The sequence below is a fragment of the Tachyglossus aculeatus genome, unplaced genomic scaffold (assembly GCF_015852505.1).
Source record: "Tachyglossus aculeatus isolate mTacAcu1 unplaced genomic scaffold, mTacAcu1.pri SUPER_34, whole genome shotgun sequence".
Taxonomy (NCBI): domain Eukaryota; kingdom Metazoa; phylum Chordata; class Mammalia; order Monotremata; family Tachyglossidae; genus Tachyglossus; species Tachyglossus aculeatus.
In genome coordinates this window covers 3,086,345-3,100,615 of record NW_024044839.1, presented here as the reverse complement: position 1 = coordinate 3,100,615, position 14,271 = coordinate 3,086,345, and the positions used below count along the sequence as shown (strand labels likewise).

Here is a 14,271-nt window from a genome sequence, read left to right as displayed (position 1 = left end):
AAAAGACCCCCCACCCCAAGGACCCCCTCGCAGGGGCACACAAAAACACACACACAAAAAAAAACCATCACCAGATACAAGCTCCGCACGACTTGCTGGCGATTTGGGGATTAAGGGGCCTCTGTTGGAATGGCCTGAATAAAGGGATTGAGACAGGAATCACACGTGGCGGGCCATTAGTGCAGAATGAAAGACAGCGGGCGGGAGGGGAATTTCCTAACTCGCCTAACTCGGGGATGGTCATTAATGGCTTTCCAAATCCACTTTCGTTAAGTGGTTTTCCACTGTGAGAGGGCTTCCAGTTGCTGCTTTCGGAACCCCCCCATGGGAAAGCTAGTGGGTCCTGGGGGCCACAGGGAGGATGCGGGAAAGGGAGCGGGGATTTCTCTGCTGAAGGGAAGGGGTTTGGGGGGCCGGGGCTGTGTCTGGGGGAGGAAAGCAAGCTTGGACAAGACACCTTGAGATCCTCTGCTCAGCTGACGGCAAGCATCGTCCATAGTAATACTGATGATGACGATAATAATGATAATTGTGGCCTCTGTGAAGCGCTTTCTATGTGCCAGGCACTGTGCTAAGTGCTGGTATGTATACATATATACCTGTATATATGTTTGTCCATATTTATTACTCTCTTTATTTTACTTGTACATATTTATTTTATTTTGTTAATATGTTTTGTTTTGTTGTCCGTCTCCCCCTTCTAGACTGTGAGCCCGCTGTTGGGTAGGGACCGTCTCTAGATGTTGCCAACTTGGACTTCCCAAGCACTGAGTACGGTGCTCTGCAAAGTCAGCGCTCAATAAATACGACTGAATTGAATGAATGAATGAAATGCTGGGACAGATACAAAATAAGCAGGTTGGAGGCAGTCCCTGTCCCACGTGGGGCTCCCAGCCTTCAACCCCATTTTCCAGGAGAGGGAACTGAGGCCCAGAGAGGCGGAGTGACTTCTCCAAGTTCCCACAGCAGATAAGCGGCAGAGCCGGGGATTGGAACCCAGATCCTTCTGACTCCGGGGCCTGGGCTCTAACCGCTAGGCCAGGCTGCTTACTTTGTCTAGGCTGCAAGCTTGTTGTGGGCAGGGAACGTGTCTACTCACCCTGCTTTATTGGACTCTCCCAAGCACTTAGTCCTCCCCCTTTTAGACTGTGAGCCCACTGTTGGGTAGGGACTGTCTCTATATGCTGCCAATTTGTACTTCCCAAGCGCTTAGTACAGTGCTCTGCACATAGTAAGCGCTCAATAAATACGATTGATGATGATGATGATGATGATGATGCTCTGCACACAGTAAGAACTCCATAAATGCCACTGATGGACTGATTACTCCAGGGTGGGGGGACACGAGCCCACTGCCCCGGACCCCAAAGGCACGTCAACCCTAATCGACATCTTAAAGGGAGGGAGGATCAACTGAAGGGCTCGACGGCTTCCCAGGCACTTACCCTAAACGCGGTTCCTTCCTCGATAATGGTGGGGAGCTGGGAGAGACAAATATCGACGGCCAGGTCCCAGGCTTGCCTGCCGAAGGAAGGGACAGGGAGAGAACAGAAGCGGAATTACCGTCTCTCAACACACCCGGAGCTTCGGCCATGGGCCGACCGTTTGCCCGGAGGTCGGGAATGGGACCGCCCCCACCCCAGCCTTCCGAGGAGGCGACTGGCGCGGAAAACCTGCCGGGAGAAATGAAAACGACTCCTGCTGAAAGTCCTTTGCAAACAGCGAGGCCCAGAAAAGAGAGCCCGGGCCTGGCATTCAGGACGACCCGGGTTCTAATCCTAGCTCCACTCCCTGTCTGCCATATGACCTTGGGAAATAATAATAATAATAGTGATAGTATTTCTTAAGCACTTACTATGCATCAAGCATTAATAATAATGATAATGATGGCATTTGTTAAGCGCTTACTACGTGCAAAGCACTGTTCCAAATGCTGAGGTAGAAACAAGGTAATCAGGTTGTCCCATGTGGGGCTCGCAGTCTTCATCCCCATTTTACAGATGAGGTAACTGAGGCCCAGAGAAGTGAAGTGACTTGCCCAGTCACACAGCTGACAAGTGGCGGAGCCGGGATTAGAACCCACGTCCTCTGACACCCAAGCCCGGGCTCTTTCTACTAAGCTACGCTGCTTCTAGTCAAGCCAAGTCCAGGCCAGTCGCTTCACTTATCTGGGCCTCAGTTCCCTCATCTGGAAAATGGGAATTAGGACTGTGAGCCCAAAGGAGGACAGGGACTGCCTCCAACCCGATTATCTTGCCTCTACCCTAGCGCTCTGTACAGTACTTGGGACATAGTAAGCGCTTAATGAATACCACGATTATTATTATTATTTCATTACAATTATTAAGCAAAAATGTACGGCTTTACCTTGTTGACTCGGTATAAAAAGTGGGTCATGAAATAGAAAGGTGATTTGTGCTCGGGCTACAGTGGCATCCGATTACGCTACTTGTGATGCGCTTACTTCGTGCCAAGCGCTGTGCTAAGCACCGGGTGGACCCAAGTTAATCTGAATGGGAGGAAGAAATGGTGTTGGATTCCCATTTTACAGATGAGGAAACTAGAACCCCGAGAAGCGAAGTGACACAAGACAGGCAAGTGGCAGAGCCTGGATGAAGAACCCAGATCCGGGCTCTTTCCGCTCGTCCACGCTGCTTCCCGTCTCTCTCCCGTCCGCGATTCGTGGCGCTCCGTGGACGCTGACTCTTCTCTAAGGTCGGGATGACGAGCCAGACGGTGAAGAGAACGCTTCCTCGCGGGCGCTTTTGGGAAGCACGTTTCAGGAAGCTGCCCGGTGGGACACTGGCTGTATTTTGGGAAAGCGCCGGGTATTTATGGAATTGTGCCTTTCGAGTTCTTGAGTCAGCGACGAAGTCGGGCCCAGGCTGCTGTCAGTTTGGGAGCGAGAAGGGCCTGAGTTCGACTCGGGCCACTCGGTTAGAGCCCGGGTTTTCATTTTACGGTTCGGGTACAACCCCTGGCCCCAGCTTGAGTCGGTGCAGGGGTAGGATGATTCCCATCCTGCAAGCGGGAAACAGTATGACCTGCTGGAAAAATCCTGGATCCGAGAGTGTCAAGAACCCGGATTCTCATCCCGGTTCCCTCACTTGTCTGCTAGATGACCTTGTGCGAGCATTTCTCTGGGCCTCCGTTCCCTCATCTGTAAAATGGGGCTTGAGACTGTGAGCCCCACCTGGGACAGGGACCGCATCCCACCCGATTTGCTTGGATCCACCCCAGCGCTTAGTACGGCGCCTGGGGACGGGATGAAATAGATTTACAATTTCAGCCGGGGGCAGGGGGCGGATTTGGGTTGCAAGGGCGGAAGAAAATCCTGCTTGCCGTGATGAAAAAAAGAAAAAACCCAAAAAATCACAGGAATAGCCTACTGGGAAGGGTTGAGGAGTCTTTATCCCCTAAAAATAGACGGCCATCTGTCCCACACGGTTTGGTTAGTCACCTGCCTGGACGCAGGGCGCTTGAGAGGGTGGTTTTTGGGAACGTGATTCTGTCGACCTCCCACTCTACCACTACGAACGGTTTCTGGGGGCAGAGCCCGGGCCCGAGCACAAGGACAAATCCATCACTCACACGCATGCCCGGCTCCTGAGGGATTCTCGGTCTGAGAGGCGGAAAGTGAGGAGAAGGACAGAGGGGTCAGATGTGGCCACAGGGAACACGATAAGGTTAATGATGGTTTTGGGTAGGCGCTTCCTATAGGTGCCACGCGCGGTACTGAGCGCGGAGGGGTGGTTCGAGATGATCGGATCGGGCACTGTCCTTGTCCCACGTGGGGCTCCCAGTCTAAGTTCCCTCATCTGTAAAATGTAAAATTAAGACTGTGAGTCCCAGGTGGGAAAACCTGATCACCTTGTAACTTCCCCAGCGCTTAGAACAGGGAGCCTGTTGTTGGGTAGGGACCGTCTCTATATGTTGCCGACTTGTACTTCCCAAGCGCTTGGTACAGTGCTCTGCACACAGTAAGTGCTCAATAAATACGACTGAATGAATGAATGAATGAATAAGGAGGAAGGAGAGAAGCAGTGTGTTCCAGTGCATGGAGCACAGGCCTGGGAGTTGGAAGGACCGGGGCTCCGCCGCTTGTCTGCTGTGTGACCTCGGGGAGGTCACTTCGCTGAGCCCCAGTTCACTCATCTGTAAAATGGGGATGAAGACTGTGAGCCCCCCGTATGTGACATGGATTGTGTCCAAACTGATTAGCATCTACTCCGGCGCTTAGCACAGTGCCTAGCAAGTAGTAAGCACTTAACAAATATCATAAAAAAAAAGCGAGTAACGACTCCCATTTTACAGGTGAGGAAGTTGAGGCCCAGGGAAGTGAAGTGACTTGCCCGAGGTGACCCGGAATACCAGAGGTGGAGCCGGGATTGGAGACCCAGGTCCCCCGAGTCCCAGGCCCGGGCTCTTTCCACTGGGACACGCTGATTCTCCCAGGACAGGGAGGTTTCGCTAAGAAATACGTGCCCATAAATCAAAGAGCTTCAAATGCCGGGAAAGGAGTCAGTCAATCAATTCATCGATGGTATTTACTGAGGGCTTATTATGTGCACAGCACTGTACTAAGCACTTGGGACAGGACAACAGAATTAGTGCACACTTTCAAAATAATTGCAGTATTTGTTAAGTGCTTACTATGTGACTAGCACTGTTCTAAGCACTGGGGTAGATGCAAACTGATCAGGTTGGACACAGTCCCTGGCCCACATGAGGCTCCCAGTCTTCATCCCTCTTTTCCAGATGAAGGAAGTGGGGCCCAGAGAAGAGAGGTGACTTGCCCAGGGTCACCCAGCAGTTGAGTGGCGGAGTTGGGATGAGAACCCAGGTCTTCTGACTCCGAGGCCCAGGCTGCATCTGTGGAGTCGGGGCACGGCTACGCTCCCTTGGTAAGTAAAATCAATCAATCAATTGTATTTATTGAGCGCTTACTGTGTGCAGAGCACTGTACTAAGCGCTTGGGAAGTCCAAATTGGCAACATATAGAGATGGTCCCTACCCAACAGTGGGCTCACAGTCTAAAAGGGGGAGACAGAGAACAAAAAGGACAAGGAAGGAAAACTACTTAGGGTTGGCAGACAGGGGGTAGGTCTATGTCTAGGCCTATGGTTAGGGTTAAGGTTATATTTAGGGTTAGGGTAAAGGATAGATCTAGGGCTAGGCCTATGGCTAGGGTAAGCGATCGGGTCAAGGGTTAGAATTAGGCCCTGCCCTTCACCCTGCACAAGTCCCAAAGGCTTCAAGCCCGGGCGGGCCGAGGTTCACCCCTCCTGATCCGCGGGATCCCATCCCTCCGGACCCACGGACTCCTCCGCCCATCCCCTGCCGGCAGCCCCCGCGCCCGCCTGTGGCTTTCGCTCTCTCCGACTGCGCTCCCCAGACGTGGGAAGAGGGGGCAGGAGGAGAGACTGCTTCGACATAAGGGAGAATTTCTTGCCTTTAAAGGTGTAAAACGCTGGGCTGGGCTCCCAAGGGAGGTTGAGGGAGATCTTTAAAAAGAGGCAACCATCTGTCCTGACTGGTTCAGAACCTTCATCCGCCTCAGGGCGGGGGCAGGCTCGGATGATTTCCTCATCCCTGTCCGGCTCCGTCACGCTCGGTTTCCAGGGTCTCGCCCGCACGGGTCAAGGCCGTTCAACGAGTCGATTCCATTCGGACGGACGGGCGTGACCAAGGCCCTTGGTGGCTACCAGATTCTGAGCAAATTCTAAGCCAAGGGGTAGTCTAGGACCCAAATCCAGGTGGCCAACCAATCCATCGTACTTACTGAGCACTTATTGTGTGCAGAACACTGGACTGAGTGCTTGGGAGGGGACGGTTCAACAAAGTTGGTGGTCCCGTTGCCTGCCGGAAATGAGCTTAAAGTCCAGCCCAGGGTGTCAAGGCTTCAGGGAGAACGTCCTGTGTGCCTCCCAACCGGCTCTCTCGGATCGACTCGTTTCCTCAGAAAATGGCTTTGTCCTTCTACGGATGCAAGACCTCAAGATGAAGCCGTTCCCTCTCTCTGACCATCTACAAGCCCAGAGTAAGGACTGATAGACTGTGAGCCCACTGCTGGGTAGGGACTGTCTCTATATGTTGCCAATTTGTACTTCCCAAGCGCTTAGTACAGTGCTCTGCACATAGTAAGCGCTCAATAAATACGATTGATGATGATGATGATGATGATATACTGGATTATAGAGTAGCATCCAACAGCCCCATACCCTCAAACACACACACACGCACGCGCGGCCTAAGTCCCTGAGATCCATGAGTCCCAAGTTGTATGACCATTTTGGTTCCAGCGGAGAAGCGGAATCGTAAAGGAAAGGAGGAAAGAGGAAAGAAGGAGAGGCTTAAGTCCCTGAGTTCCACGAGTCCCAAGCTGTATGACCATTTTGGTTCCAGTGGAGAAGCGGAATTGTAAAGGAAAGGAGGAAAGAGGAAAGAAGGAGAGACACCTTTCACTAAGCTTTAATGCCGGGTCCAAACGACGGCGAAACAACCAAGGCGGGTCACTTCACTTCCCTGAAACTCAGTTCCCTCATGGAGATGAAGACTGTGAACCCCATGAAGGACTTGGTCTGTGTCCAACCTGACTAGCTTGTATCTTCCTCAGCTTTTAGTTCAGTGCCTGGCACATAGTAAGCGCATAACAAATACCATTTTAAATAAAAGTTTTAACAAGAAGTATCTGAATGACGGTGAAACAACCAAGTCAAACGAAACATTAGGTGAGTCACTTACATCCCTGGGCCTCGGTTCCCTCATCTGTAAAATGGCGGTGAGCCCCATGTGGGGACATGGACTCAATCCAGCCTGCTTAGCTTGTATAATGATAATAATAATAATGATAGCATTTGTTAAGCGCTTACTTTGTGCAAAGCACTGTTCTAAGCACTGGGGAGGATACAAGGTGATCAGGTTGTCCCACTTGGGGCTCACAGTCTTCATTCCCATTTTACAGATGAGGTCACTAAGGCGCAGAGAAGTGACTTGCCATCCACCCCAGCGCTAAGCGGAATGCCTGGCGCACAGCAAGCACTCAATAAAAATCATTTTAAAAAAGGGAATCCGAGTGACGGTGAAACGACCGAGGAAAGTCAATGGAAACGTTCCAGGTGAAGAATGGGACCTCCCGGCTTCATCATCATCAATCATCAATCGTATTTATTGAGCGCTTACTGTGTGCAGAGCACTGTACTAAGCGCTTGGGAAGTACAAATTGGCAACAAACTGTTTGCCACTTATTCCATTTATCAGAATCAATCAATCGGTGGTATTTACTGAGGGCTTACTGTGTGTAGGGCACCCAAAATGGGTAATAAGCTTGGTCTGTCCCTGCCTGTGTCACCTCAGCTACAGGCCTACCCCTTCTCCATCATCATCATCATCATCAATCGTATTTATTGAGCGCTTACTTTGTGCAGAGCACTGTACTAAGTGCTTGGGAAGTACAAATTGGCAACATATAGAGACAGTCCCCATCCAACAGTGGGCTCACCGTCTAAAAGGGGGAGACAGAGAACAAAACCAAACATACTAACAAAATAAAATAAATAGAATAGATATGGACGACACTGGGCTGCCGAAATAATTAAGAGGTAAATCAAGAGGGTGTCAAAACTGCTTCGCCGAACAGGCAGTGAATAGCTCCCACGTGTTCAACGGCTGAATCCCTGATGCTGACCAAAGGGCTATTCGGCACCGCTGACAGGGATGGTTTCTCTCGGTTGAGGCAGCCGCAAAGGCAATCCCTTGCGATTAAAGTTGTACTTCCCAAGCGCTTAGTACAGTACTCTGCACACATTAAGCGCTCAGTAAATATGACTGATTGATTGCTTGATTGATTAAACTCTCGAATTTACCCAAACAGAGAAAAGGTGGGGCCTAGTGGCTACAGCCCGGGCCCTAGGAGTCAGAAGGACCTGAGGACTCACCCCGGCTCCACCACTTGTCTGCTGGGAGACCGTGGGCAAGTCACTTCCCTTTTCTAGGCCTCATTCCCTCATCTGGAAAATGGGGCTTACGACTCTCCCCTCTCCATCCCCCCATCTTACCTCCCTCCCTTCCCCACAGCACCTGTATATATGTATATATGTTTGTACATATTTTTTACTCTTTATTTATTTATTTAATTTATTTGTACATATCTATTCTATTTATTTTATTTTGTTAGTATGTTTGGTCTCTGTCTCCCCCTTTTAGACTGTGAGCCCACTGTTGGGTAGGGACTGTCTCTATATGTTGCCAATTTCTACTTCCCAAGCGCTTAGTACAGTGCTCTGCACATAGTAAGCGCTCAATAAATACAACTGATGATGATGATGATGATGACTTGGAAGCCTGTTCGGCGAAGCAGTTTTGATACCCTCTTGATTTACCTCTTAATTATATCGGCAGCCCAGTGTCGTGGGGAAGGGGTGGGCCTGTAGCTGAGGTGACACAGTCAGGGACAGACCAAGTGGGACGGGGATTGTGTCCAATCCGACTGGTTCACCCACTCCAGCGCTTAGTACAGCGCCTGGCACATAGTAATCGAGAGTTTAATTGCAGCGACTGCGTTTGCGGCCGCCTCAACCGAGAGAAACTATCCCTGTCAGCGGTGCCGAGCAGCCCTTTGGTCAGCAGCAGGGATTCAGCTGTTGAACACGAGGGAGCTGTTCACTGCCTGTTCTAATTATTATTATTAGAAAAGAAGCTTTTAACACGAGGGGTTTGGGAAGAGAGTTCAAACGTGGAGGTGTCGGGAGGAAGGGAAGGGGAAAAAAAATAACGTTTGGACGGGCAAAAGCTTTGACCCTTCTCCAGGCCCCCGTCTTGGGCCTTTCAGCCTGTGACGGGGGAGGCCTCGCCCGAACCCTGAACCTCCCTCTGGCCTTCCCAAAGCGGGCTGGACAAAAATTGATGCGGCCCCCATCTTTCCGAAGAGTAGCACTGTAACACAGTCATTCAATTGTGTTTACTGAGCGCTGCCTGTGTGCAGAGCACTGGACTAAGCACTTGGGAGCGTCCAATAACACAATGAATAGACACATTCCCTGCCCATAACGAGCTTCGTGGTCCTTGCCCATAAGGAGGTGACGGTCCAGGGGACGGAGAGTCCCCGTTTTATAGCTGAGGAAACAGCGGTCCAGAGAGTGAAGTGACTTGCCCTAGGTGACACAGCAGATGAGAGGTAGAGCTGCAACGCTGCCCCAGGCTCCTTCCGCTAGCCCACACTGCGTCGGGTGGACGACTGCCAAAGAGGCCAATGGAGCCCATTATAAAGCAACGAACGTCATCTGTCTCCCCCTTTTAGACTGTGAGCCCACTGTTGGGTAGGGACTGTCTCTATATGTTGCCAATTTGTACTTCCCAAGCACTTAGTACAGTGCTCTGCACATAGTAAGCGCTCAATAAATACGATTGATGATGATGATCCGAAGGCCTTCGCGTCAGAAATTCCGGCCTCGCCTTTCCAACAACGCCACCACTTTGCCGACGGGCCTCCTCCCGGAAGACGGCTGCCGGAAGATCGCCGTGGATCCCTTCGTACCTCCACCCTGACACGTGCTCTCGGTCACGGGTTCTAATCCCAGATTCGCCACTTGCCTGCCGTGTGACATCACAGCTCTGGGCCTCACCTGTCAAACGGGGATTGAGGCTGTGAGCCCCACAGGGGACAGGGAGTGTGTCCGGGCTGATTTGCTTGCATCCACCCCGGCATTTAGTACGGTGCCTGACCGTTATTATTATTATCATGCTCTCAGCTGCTCAGTCACAGCCCCCACGAGGAATTAGCTGTCACTCGGGCACGGCGCTTACGAGTCTGTGAGGTGGCGGGGTGGAAAGACTGAGACGTCTCAGCAGGAGAAGAGGCGTTCATCTCTGGGGCTTTCGAGCTATCGAGCGGGGGAAAGGCAGAGAGGAGAGAATGCAAATGAGGCTGTTCTATTCCTGAGGCCCCAACACCCAAAGCACCGGAGATGGTGTGATGGGGGGCAGAAACCTGAGGAAGGGAACTTGCTCAAAGCCCGAGAAGCAGCGGGGCCTAGTGGATAATAATACTAATAATAATGGCATTTGTTAAGCGCTTACTATGTGCAAAGCACCGTTCTAAGCGCTGGGGAGGTTACGAGGTGATCAGGTTGTCCCACGGGGGGCTCACAATCTTAATCCCCATTTTACAAATGAGGGAACTGAGGCACGGAGAAGTGAAGTCACACAGCTGACAATTGGCGGAGCTGGGATTTGAACCCCTGACCTCTGACTCCAAAGCCCAGGCTCTTTCCACTGAGCCACGCTGCTTCCGGAATAATATTAATAATAACTGCGGTATTTGTTAAGCGCTTCCCATGTGCCAAGCCGCTGTTCCGAGCGCTGGGATATGCACAAGTTAATCAGGTTGGATGCAGTCCCTGTCCCACATGGGGCTCACACTCTTAATCCCGTTTACAGATGGGGGGGACTGAGGCCCAGAGAAGAGAAGGGGCTTGCCCAAGGTCAAACAGCAGACAAGTGGCGGAGCCGGGATTAGAACGCAAGTCCTTCTGATCCCCGGGCCCGGGTTCTACCCGCTAAGCCACACTGCTTGACTGTAAGCCCACTGGTGGGTAGGGACCGTCTCTATATGTTGCCACCTTGGACTTCCCAAGCGATTAGTACAGTGCTCTGCACATAGTAAGCCCTCAATAAATACGATCGATCGATCGATCGATTGATTGATTTATTGACCTGGATAGAGTCAGAAGGGCCTGGGTTGTCCAGCCACTTGTCTGCTGGGTGACCTTGGGCAAGTCACTTCACGTCTGCGGGCCTCCGTTTCCTCGTCTGCAAAATGGGGATTAAAAAGGAGAGCCCCACGTGGGACAGGGATTGTGTCCGACCTGACGAGCGTGGCTCTACCCCCGCGCCTAGTACAGTGCCTGGCACATAGTAAGCACTTAAATGCCACAGAATATTTTTTTCTTTTAAAAAAAGGGTGGGGAGACAACGAAGCACCCTAGGGAAGTTTGGGATGAGGCGAGAGCGGTAGGGAATGGAGTCGGGGTGGGGGGAGTGAGACGGGGGTGAGGACTGGGATGGGGGGCTGGAGGGAGGAGGGGGGGCCGTCGCACTGAGCTTAAAAACCAGACAGTTCCCCACGTTCCGGTCCACGAGGCAACGGCGGCAGAAGTTAAGGGGGAGGGTCGGAGGTGTGGATTCGCACTTCCCACGCGCCGCTTCTGAGGGGACCACATTGTACTCCACACGGGCGGGAAGAGGAGCGTGCTGCCTTGTTTTCAAAATAAAATCCGAGGGAGAAGAGAGGGGCTGGCTGGGCCCGGAGGAGGAGATGGCGTTCTAGACGTCTCCGCCGCCCCCCGCCCGCCGCAGCCCCCCGTCCCGGCCTGAAAGCCACGTGACTTTCCAAGCTGCTTTCCGCTCCGATGACTCAGTCGTGCTCGAGCGCACGCCAACCCCTCGGGCGCTCCGGTTTTTTAGGAAACGGGCCGCCCGCCCGAGGGAACCGTCGGGGAGGCAGACGCTCCATCTGCCCCGATGGAAAGGCTCGAGGAGGGGCCCCCGGCTTGGGGATGGAGAGCTAGGGGGTATTACCTCGAGCGAAAGGGCCGATTCGGGGCCCGGAGAAGTGGCCGGCCACGGAGGATCGCTCCCCGGTGACTCGGCATCAGAAATTCAATGGGAAATGGACCGGCCACCATTTTGCCACTGGCCTTTTCACCTTCTTTTCCCCGGAGGGCAACGCTGACGGATTTCACTTTAACGGCCCGGCCCCGGTTTCGGTTCGGCTCCTTTCCCCCTTAAAAACGCAATGCCCCCACCACCTCGTCCCTCCCCTTGCCAAATCTGGGCCCGGAGAAGTATTACGAACCAGTCTGTGAATCACCGATCCTCAAAGATCTCTTTGGAAAAATCAACGGTAACCGTTAAGCGCTCACTATGTTCCGGGCAGCGTAAGGAACCAAGGGGTAGGTACGAGACGCTCAGGTGGGACACGGTCCCCGTCCCACGTGGGTTTCACGTGGGTCGAAGTCGGAGGCGCAGAGACGTGAAGTGCCTTGCCCCAAATCACACAGCAGACTGATGGCGGAGCTGGGACCAGAACCCAGGTCCGCTGACTCCCAGGAAAGGGCTCTAACCACTAGACCACGCGGCTTCTTCGCTTCACCTGCCCCTCAAAGAAGCACAAAATAAGAGCTGAGGAGGTGGTGGTGAGGGGAAAAGGGGGCCAGGTGGACACCCACTGCCCCCAAACTGTTTCGTAACATGTCGGGGCGGGTCCAAAATTTCCGGCATCCCAGAGCTAATAACGATAATAATGACAATAACAACGACAATGGTATCTGTTTAGCACTCACCACGCATCAAGCACTGTTCTAAGAGCTGGGGGAGATACAAGGTGATCAGGTTGTCCCCCACGGGGCTCACCATCTTAATCCCCATTTTCCAGATGAGGGAACTGAGGCCCAGAGAAGTGAAGTGACTTCCTCAAGGGCACACTCATTCAATCGGATTTATCGGGCGCTTACTGTGTGCAGAGCACTGTACTAAGCGCTTGGGAAGGCCAAGTTGGCAACATAGAGAGACGGTCCCTACCCGACAGTGGGCTCACAGTCTCGGCAGAGCCGGCGTTAGAACCCAGGTCCTTCTGAATCCCAGGTCTGAACACCACCGACTAGGCCATGCTGCTTCCTTTCACAGTGGTTTTTCAGAGGTGAGGGCTGGCTGGAGAGGTAGCGCGGCTCAGCGGAAAGAGCCCGGGCTTTGGAGTCAGAGGTCATGGGTTCAAATCCCGCCTCCGCCAACTGGGTGACTTTGGGCAAGTCACTTCACATTTCTGTGCCTCAGTTCCCTCACCTGTAAAACGGGGATTAAGACTGTGAGGCCTCCCCATGGGACAACCTGATCACCTTGTAACCTTCCCAGCGCTTAGAACAGTGCTCTGCACATAGTAAGCGCTTAATAAATGCCATTATTATTATTATTAGTGGAAAGAGCCCACGGCCTGGGAGCCGGAGGACTTGGGTTCTAATCCCTGCACTGCTGCTTGTCTGCTGTGAGACCTTGGGCAAGCCATTTCTCAGTGCCCCCGTTCCCTCACCTGCAAAATGGAGATTCAATCCCCGCAGTCCCTCCTACTTAGCCCCATGTGGGATCTGATGATCTTGTACCTACCCTGGCGTTCAGTAATCAATCAATCGTATTTATTGAGCGCTTACTGTGTGCAGAGCACTGTACTAAGCGCTTGGGAAGTCCAAGTTGGCAACATATAGAGACAGTCCCTACCCAACAGTGGGCTCACAGTCTAAACGGGGGAAAGTTCAGTACACTGCTCAGCCCATAGTAAGTGCTTAGAAGATACCACAATTATTAAGCAGGCCCACAATCGAATTTCCAGGGTTTTTTTTAATACTTCCTGCCACCCAGAGAGTCAATTTATTGAGCGCTTACTGTGTGCAGAGCACTGGACTACGCACACGTGGGAGAGGAAGATATGATCGCTCTGACAGGGTCATCGGTCTTGTCGATCGATCGCCAGTCATCTGTCAATTGATCAGCTCTCCCAAGGGGTCACCTGCCGCTTCTGCTACATTCGTAAAGGCTTCGTTCTCACTTCTCTTAAAAAATATCGACCGCCGGTTTCTTGCGGTATATTTTTCCCTCGTTTACTGCAACTACTGTTTTTTTCTCAGCTTGAATATCACGCTGAGCGCTATCTATTTAGAGTTAAAAATGTTTCCACCCTCATTATGAACAAATTCGAACTTGGAGAGTTTTGTGGGGGTTTTTTTCTCCGTGAGCCCAAAACCCTACACTTCTGCAGAAAATAATAATAATGATAATGATGGCGTTTATTAAGCACTTACTATGTGCAAAGCACTGTTCTAAGCGCTGGGGAGGTTACGAAAGTTGATCAGGTTGTCCCACGGGGGGCTCACAGTCTTCGTCCCCATTTTCCAGATGAGGTAACAGGCACAGAGAAGTTAAGTGACTTGCCCAAAGTCACACAGCTGACAAGTGGCGGAGCTGGGAAAACGCCATTTACTTTTAATTTCTTGAGGCCGGGTTCTGCTACTTTGGTCAGCTGACAGATTTTCCCCTCAGATTCCCAGAGAGAGGGACTAAAACTCTGGGAAAGGGCCCATCTTCATTCATTCATTCATTCAATCGTATTTATTGAGCGCTTACTGTGTGCAGAGCACTGTACTAAGCGCTTGGAAATACAAGTTGGCAACATATAGAGACGGTCCCTACCCAACACAGTCTAGAAGTCTACATTGTATATAT

The 14,271-nt window shown here is 51.9% G+C and overlaps 1 protein-coding gene across 3 annotated transcripts in view; it reads right to left on the bottom strand.

The window, feature by feature from the left end:
* RPTOR (regulatory associated protein of MTOR complex 1) overlaps nt 1-14,271 on the bottom strand; it is a 241,393-nt gene that overhangs the window by 103,766 nt on the left and 123,356 nt on the right. For all 3 annotated transcript variants that reach the window (XM_038741988.1, XM_038741989.1, XM_038741990.1), the window contains exon 10: nt 1,446-1,521. In XM_038741988.1, the coding sequence (XP_038597916.1) occupies nt 1,446-1,521 (76 nt within the window). The remainder of the gene's footprint in view (nt 1-1,445; nt 1,522-14,271) is intronic.